The sequence below is a fragment of the Merops nubicus genome, unplaced genomic scaffold (genome assembly GCF_000691845.1).
Source record: "Merops nubicus isolate BGI_N331 unplaced genomic scaffold, ASM69184v1 scaffold18836, whole genome shotgun sequence".
Lineage (NCBI taxonomy): Eukaryota > Metazoa > Chordata > Aves > Coraciiformes > Meropidae > Merops > Merops nubicus.
The window spans coordinates 66796-74905 of NW_008615825.1; the positions used below are offsets into that span (position 1 = coordinate 66796).

The 8110-nt window shown below is 42.0% G+C and overlaps 1 protein-coding gene across 1 annotated transcript in view; it reads left to right on the top strand.

Annotated features, from left to right (window-relative positions):
- Positions 1-7565, top strand: part of LOC103775219 (coiled-coil-helix-coiled-coil-helix domain-containing protein 6A, mitochondrial-like) — a gene marked incomplete at both ends in the record, with an annotated part of 72384 nt that extends 64819 nt beyond the window's left edge. The window contains one exon of the mRNA XM_008942662.1: positions 7430-7565. Within this exon, the coding sequence (XP_008940910.1) occupies positions 7430-7565 (136 nt within the window). The remainder of the gene's footprint in view (positions 1-7429) is intronic.
- Positions 7566-8110: the final 545 nt, after the last annotated feature.

Sequence of the window (8110 nt, forward strand, 5' to 3'; positions counted from 1 at the left end):
AGAGACCGTTTTGCTGCTAACTTTAGGCTCTTTATCTTTGCTAGTCAACTTTTAGTAGCTTGGCATCTTTGGAAAAAATGGTGCATGGCTTTGTGGGCAGGAGACCCAGTTCTGTTAACTTCTGTATCTCTTGGCAAGGGAAGGAAGAAGCAGTAGTTTTCCTTTCATCTTCCAAACTGGCAGTTTCTCATAATTCGGTATTCTACTGTCATAATCAGTAAAAAATTTACATCCAAATGTACATTGGAATTACCCACTTGTGGGGAAAAATCTCTCATTATTCCAAACCACTTGCCATCTGCCATGCAGAATGCTAATAGGGTTGATCAGTTATTGCGTTTGCAGGTTCAGTAGGATAGGGATCATTTAATTTTATATGTTTTTGTACCCTATTTTGCATATTGCTACCTTCCTTCTCCCCCAAAGACCGCCACCAAAACCCCACTGCCTGCAGCTTATGGGGTGCTAAGGAAGCCAGTTAAATCTGGTTGAAACTGCACTTAGCAAAGCACAATGAAGCAGAAGCTGGTTTTTTTTAGGATGGCCTGTTTGTCAAATGGGAAATGATCCCTTGTGCATTAAGGATAAACCATGTAGAAGGACAGGAGAGTTTGTGATGCACTGGAGTAAGATAGAGCTGGGACCAGGGTTGGATGGGTCACACAATCTCTTTGCATCAATTTCATCACTGACGTTGAGATATTGTTGTTGGATTTCCAAATCAGAGGTTATTACAGAGACCTGCTAAACTTGAGTTATTTTCCATTTCCATCTGTATGTTTTAGAGCTTGGGATTTTGGGGTCTTTCATTTGATAACAAAAATGTGGTTCGGTCAGGCCATTTTTACTGCATGCAATACAGTGACATGACAAGTTGCTGACACTTGAGATTTGGACATTTATGTTAACTTTTGTTCTCAGTGATAGAATCTAATTACTTACACAGGAGAGGATTTCAGAACAGCTTCTGTGTGTCTGTGATGAGAAGGAAAGGAGGTGTCTGTCCTGGAAAGGACAAGGGTGTACTGAGGGCATGAATTGCAGCGGGGAATTGTGTGGCAGCTTCAGACAAACTGTCAAAACAGGAGCGGAGATTGGGAAACACTTGAGTGACAAATTTTGTAGGATCACAGAGTCACACAGAAACTCATAGTACTTAATAAATATGCATTTGTTGGGTACTTCGATGGACAAAGTAAGGAAAAAGAGAATTGGGTGCCCTATTAGTGAATGCTGCTGTCAAGGGGGAGAAAAAGAGAGGGGAGATACTGCAGCTGTGCAGTAGTGTGCTGCAGACAACATGACAAAGCTTAGGGGAAGGGTTTAGCAAGACCGGAATACAACTGCTTCAGCTGGGATTTGGAAGTAGTGCCCCTGTTCTCCTGAAAAGCATCATGAGGTTTCACCCTTTCCTTAGTCGGACTCGTCTTACGCTACACAATATGTTACTTCTACAAGCCTTTTTATTCCATCCAGATCAATGGCAAAGCCACTGAGCAGTGTTTTGAATACATGAGGCTGATCAGAAATATGCCTTTCCTGATCACATTAGTTTATCCCCGTGAGGCATGCAGTTTGTTTACACTGTGCTAGGTTATGTAGCTTAAACATTACTGAGTTTTTAGTAGACATTTGGATAATCTATTAAGCTTCTTCCATCTCTTATTTGTCTTGCCAAACAGCTGCAACATGACTCTTCCCTCTTTCATTCAAGCCACGTTAACAAGCTGACGTGCAGGATCAGGGAATTCCATAGGTTGCAGTGCAGCCATGGTGTTTGTTTTGTGATAGTGCAGCTTCCTGAAGCCTGTGCTGAAAGTTGGCTTCCCTGCCTGTTTGTTCTGTGCTGATGAGTTTGTTATATGTAAATGAAATGCTTCAATTGTGTTTAATTTTCTGCTGTAAATGTCAAGGATGCAATAATGAGAGAGGATGGAACCTTTCTGTGTTCTGTGTATTGCATCTGTCTGGAATTATTTCCCTGACATGTTAAAGAGAAGCCACCAGAGCCAACTGCTACCCAGGGGAGAAAGCAGTTTTACAGGGTCAGTTAACTATTTATTGGGGTTTATTTATGTACAGTACAGCATGGCAGCACACCGCATTTGTGTGACCAAAGCATGAGTGAGCTTAGTCTGAAATGCAGGTAATGTACCCCAAATATACAAACATATTGACCAGCTGTATGGAGCAAATCTGATTCCTTCCTGACATCCAGAAACTGTTGCTGTGTGCCCTTGGTTTTGTGCGTGGTTCTGCCCTTGCAACCCATTGCTGACCTCTGTGGCTGTCTGGACCGCAGTGGCAGTGGTGACTGGTGTGGTTTGCTGAAGTTAGCTCAGATGCTGGTCTTAGTCAAATAGTGCAGCAGAAAACAGCCAATTCTGTTGTTGTTGAATTTTGCAGCCCACAGGAAATTCCAGGCTGCTGGCCCATTTAGGTTGCTGCTTGCAACTGTGTACTGGAGCTAGCTACTTTAAAGTTGGTTTGTATGAGGGACCCTGTGGGTCTTTGGTTTTCACTTTCTGAGCAGAGGTGTCAAAATGTCTAGGTTTAGATACCGTCAGTCTCTATCTTGATTTTTTTTCTCAGCTTGAATGGTTTCCCGGAGTAAAAGGTAGAAAGAAGATCTTGCTCTTAACTCCATCTGGAATTTCTGTTCTGCCCGGAAAAGCCAAGTGGTGTTGTGGTACTTGCTGTGGAGTGGATTTTGCTCTAGTAGTCTAAAGAGCTGCCAAGTCCTAAAGCATTAAAGTTGTATCTGTGCTTGGCTAGTCTGATTTTTCATCTCAGTGGAAGGACTAGCAAATACATATATATATATCTTCCAGCTTTCCCTTGCTTTCTAATACTGAGTCCATAATTCTTCTTCCAAAAAGGGAACCTGTCAGCAGCAACTATCTAGTAGCCATTGTGCTGTGTTTGAAACTTTCTGCCTGTGGGTCTGTATCCTGATGATACTGCCTTAATCGCTTCTTGCAGTAAGTTTGTGCTTGTCTTTGGAAGCTATGTTGCTTCTTGATTAATTGATGGGCATTTAGACCAGCACTCTTCCTATTATGGCAGACCTTGCGATGGAAATTCTTTGAAGAACCTTGCTTTAACCTCCCAGATGCTTAGCACTTCTTCATGGGGTTTATATCCATGTAGAAATGAATTTGCCAAGACAAATGAGTGCAGTTATTGACTGGAGCAGCCGTTACCTGCTGCTATTGAACAGTTAGGAGAGGGTTAAGAAGAAAACCTCTTCTGAGCCACAAGATTGGCCCTGACTAAGATGAATGTCTAATTCACTCCCAGCATCCTTACCTCTGCCAGTAATAAAAAGCTTGCTTCACATATTCACCCCACTGCAGACGTTTCTCTTAAATTAAATATCAAGAGGACATATAATAGCACGATTCCACGCCAAGCCAATATTATCAGATTGATGTCAGCAGTGATAATAGAAGAAGGATAAGTTGATGAGATTTCATTTATTAAATAAAGTAAAGGGAATACGCAGTGATAGAGAGGATTTGGTAACTCTTGGTGTGTCAAAATGCAGCAAGATCATGCTCGTTCTGTCTTACCTCAAGGGATAGAAGAGAGAAGCATGCCCTTTGTTTCATTTTAAGAAAACCTCTCCCTTCTTTTCCAGACAAAGACCTGATTTAAATTCCTCCATGGGAGGGGGAGAGGAAGATCTGAAATCATGGATTTCATGTGTACATAGCCTTCCTTCCCATTGAGCAGTGGTGAGGTGAAGGTTTCTTTCCTACTATGATGTGGGGGCCATTGCTGATGAGTTCTATTTCTAGATTCATCCTGTCCTTTTTTCCAGTTGTCATCTTTTCTCCTTTCCCCTTCCTTTAAACAGATGAGAGGGTGTGTTATTCATCTTTCATACTCTGTGTCCTGCATTTATTTCCAAGGTATTGTCAAAGCTCATCTCCCATACTTCCCTGTCTGCCCTCAGTTATTGTCCTCATCCCTCCCAGCCCAGCCTTTCTCTCTTGCCTTTTTCTTAGCTGCTGTAAATGAGCCTCTTACATCTGTTTTGATAATAGCAGTAGCAATCACAACCTGTTTTATTTTAGACAGAGGCTAATTGTCTACCTTATTTGGTGGTGGCATATTATGCTTAAAACTGTGACTCATTTTAGAAGAAAGGTCAAAGCATACTAGTCCTCTGCTTTTTGTGTATTCAAACCATGTTTCTTCCCCCATATTGTTTAAGAAATAACAATAAAAACCTTCAAACAATGAGATGCTTACTAAGAGCAGTGTAGTAGTGTCCAGAAAATGATTTTTTTTCTGAAGGTTAGTTAGTGCCAACAGCCTTGAGCTAGGCTAAGGTTGAAGGGAGATAGTTAACGAAGGTCCACCCCCTTCGGAAGTCAATGTGCCATTGACCTCCACAGTGATCTTTGTAGTTAGATGCTGCTGGTCTCCATCATATTTTTTATGTTTAATTCCTTTTCCTTTCAGATATGTACAAGTAAAGGCAGACAACTCTAAGGTGCAACTAGCTGTGTAAGGCTGTAGTTCACACTTATATGGAAATGTTACAGCCTGAATTTCAGAGACTTACTGTGAACAGGAGTGACATCCCTTTGAGTCGGGTGGGATAGGAGCAGTGTTTGCTGTGCTGGGAGGAAAGCCCTCAACCAGTTGTTCACCAAAGCAGTTCAGATACCCCTTTTCAGGCCAGATGGGTACCAGAACTAGTCTGCTGAATGTGGGTGACTTGTGTGCTCTCCAACTCTGCAGAATGTTCTTCCTTGTGGAAGAATACATTTACTTTTTGTCCCTGTGTTTCATAGATCACACTGCATGGTAGGGCTCAGTGACAGTTACTGTCCCAGCAGCACTAGCTTCCCCCTTCAAAATGAAATGTCATTCCCAAGGGGATTTAACTGGTTCTGATGAATTTCCAGTTCATTTGTAAATGCACTAATACGTTGGTTTGTGTAATTTTTATTGGTAATTACCGTAACCAGCTTTGTGTTTTGTCGATTACCTTCTCTAAATCTGTTTTCAGAAGCTGGTGCAACTGATGTATAACCAGAGTTTGAGATTTTATTTTGAAGAAATAAAGGAGAGTATTCTTCTTATGATTCTGGGTAGCTGGTATGCAATAAATCCTTTCTCTTGTGGGCAGCGTCCTGTAGGAATGTTGATTTAGGTACTTGCTGTGCAATGCATGTCATTCTGTGCTGGTTGATCCCTTGCCTCTGGTAGGCTTTAGGCAGCAACACTCACTCTTGTGGCTTCTCACTCACCGCTGTGTGGCTTTTAAATAGCCCTCTGCACTGTGGGCTGAGCACCAAGGGTGCTAAAGAAGAGGGCCACAGACTTTGCACTGCTGCGTGAACCCACAAATGGGCCCAGCTTTATGTTTATCCCAGGCAATGAAGAATGATGCTGTAGGAGGAACAGGCAGAAAAAAGGTGCAGCTCCTATAGCTCTCCATGCTGACAATGTCAACCTTGAGTGTTCTTCTAAATATTTCTGAGCTGTTTGTAACATACAGTTCAGTTCAGATGAATACGGACAGTTTTGTGGTGAGCTGTATCTTTTCGCTCTTCCAGCTCTCTGCGTGAAAATTGCAAAACGTCCTTCAGTTTAACGTGGCTGAGTTTCAAAAACCTAATTTTAAAAGTCTTAACTTTTTCAATGAAGTGAGGGATTTGGTGGTATTTCCTGACCTGGTATTGTTTGGTATCGTTTCCACAGTCTCACTGATTTGATTAGAGTGACATTAAAGTTAGTGACAAAGCAAAATGCCAACATTATGAGTTTCTGAAGCTCTCCCTGGGTTCTTCTCCGTTCCAGAATTTGAAGACTTTTTAGAATATGGATTTGTAGAGGCTTTAAAGGTGATTTGCTATAGAAATTAGAAATGCACACTAGCCCCTAGGGACCATGCATGGAGTAAGTTTCTTCTAAAAGCTGTAAGATTAGTGAAGAGGTGGAAGAAATCTGTATACTATCTTCAGTGGTTTCTGATCCAAATCTCAGAGTGTGGCTGCCATACTGTTAGCAGTAGAGTCTTAGTCTGCCCATGTATGTTGGCAGTAAGACTGAGGACTGAAGATGTATCATTTGGGATATGTCTCAGCCAAACTATTTTGAGGGATCAACCAGGTTGCTGATATGGAAAGGACAGAATCTTTTTTTCCTTCTTTTGGCCCTTTCACTTGCCTTCCTGAGCACCTTACAAAAATGAGCATGATTTGGAAACAATTATCTGAGCTCTTGAGAAGCTTTTAGATGATCTTGGCTGAAAAATTCATGTTTCTTAGAAAACTGTTCTACCTGAGAGAATGAGACATGCCTGGGAACAGGTCATGTTTTCTCTCTGCCTTGCTATGAAGCACTGTTGCTGAATGTTGCCTGTTGGTGTTACTGTGGAAATAGTACATCAAAGCATGGCATTAATGCCTGCCTGTGGCATCAAGTGCTTTGGAAGAAAGAGGTGCATTTGGGCACAGATCTCTCTAAGTGTTTTGGGGCAGAAAATGCAAGGAATTAAATGGTTTAGGAGGAGGTTTGGAGGACAAAATACAAGGAATCTATGGTTTAGGAGGCAGCATCTGAGGGTTGCTACACCTCAGCATATGTTCTCTGGTAAAGCAAACCATGGCAATTGTGCTGCATATCCCTGCAATCTGTGTCTGCCTGTCTGTGCAGCTGATGACACCGTCGTTACTGTGCTGGTATTGTTTTACAACGACCTTCCCCTTTATTGGTACTGTTGCTGATGATGTGCCATATGTACACATGCACATTAGAGTATAAGAACATCATCCCTAATTGTTCTTGGGTAGCTGTCAATGCCATTTGCAGGGTATGAGTACTAATTGCTTCAGAAATACAAAGAAACAGATATCTGGTCTTGCTATTATTCTGTTTTTTCTAGTCACTAGGAGAATTGCAGTGCTTCTAACCATACTGGATTTTTTTATAAAGTGTTTAAATAGATAAGAATTCAATAGATGGTGGCAGCTTATTCAACAAGTCAGTTCAGTTCCTTGTCAGACTGTTACAGATCTTGCTCAGGCCCAGCCAGGATTCCTGAGTTTTGCCAAAGGTTTCCAATGTGACCGGGAGAAATCATTGAACCTCATGGAATTTATTAATTTTATTTTTATTTTTTCTTTTTCTTCTGACTGCAGAGGAGAGGTGATGTTTTATCTAAGGGTAAACCAGCCTTCCACACCAATCTAGAAAGAGCCTCTTCCTTTTTTCTGCTAAGTACCCTGGATTTTTCAGCTGAAAGATGCTGCTGGTCATTTGACCCACTTTGGTGATTGCTGCTCCCACCAGTTTCTTCTATTAGAACTAGATGACTCCAGCACAAAATTAGTACTTGTATCACTGGTGAGGTGGTAGTAAGTGAGTGAAAATTCCTCTCCACATGTTTCTGTGCTTGTTTTCCCTACAGGAGGAGGAACACTGATCCTGTCTGTGCAAGCCTGCAGTCTGAGATTCTGAAGTGCTACCAAGAAAACAAACATGAAGTGCTGAAATGCTCGGAGCTGGCTAAGGAATATCAGCGCTGTGTTAGTGCGGCTCAGAAGGTAACAAAAGCTTCCCTTTTGTACTTGCTGGCTTTGCTGTCTTGTTTTGCATGGCATTTTCTTCTGGGAAGTATTTCTGAGACCTGTGGTATCTATTAGCGAAATTGCAATGTTCCTCGGAGACAGTTTTTCTTTGAGATTCGTTTTCCCACATGCATTCCACATATTGCAGTCACACTGTGGTACATCCTGGCTTTGCTCCCATCAGTGGGTCCTATTACACTGAGCTGCCACCAAAACTGTAGGACTGATGCTCCTAGGTTTCAAAGTCAGTGTGATTATTTCCCCAGTTTTTACCTGCTCGGATGCCATATTTTGCAAATGGTAGGCAAATCCATTTTGCCAACGTTGACAACATTTTGTGTGGGCTCCAAATATCCTCCTGTGATGGGACTTCACAGGTGCAGGTCTTGCTTCCTTTTGTTGCTGCATGAGGAGAGCTTCTTTATTGGGCAAAGCTGCTGCCTGTTAAGAAAATTCCATCATCTTTGGGGGAGGGGGGGAGGAGGGTGTGTGCTTCATCATCTTCCTTATGAAATGCAGAG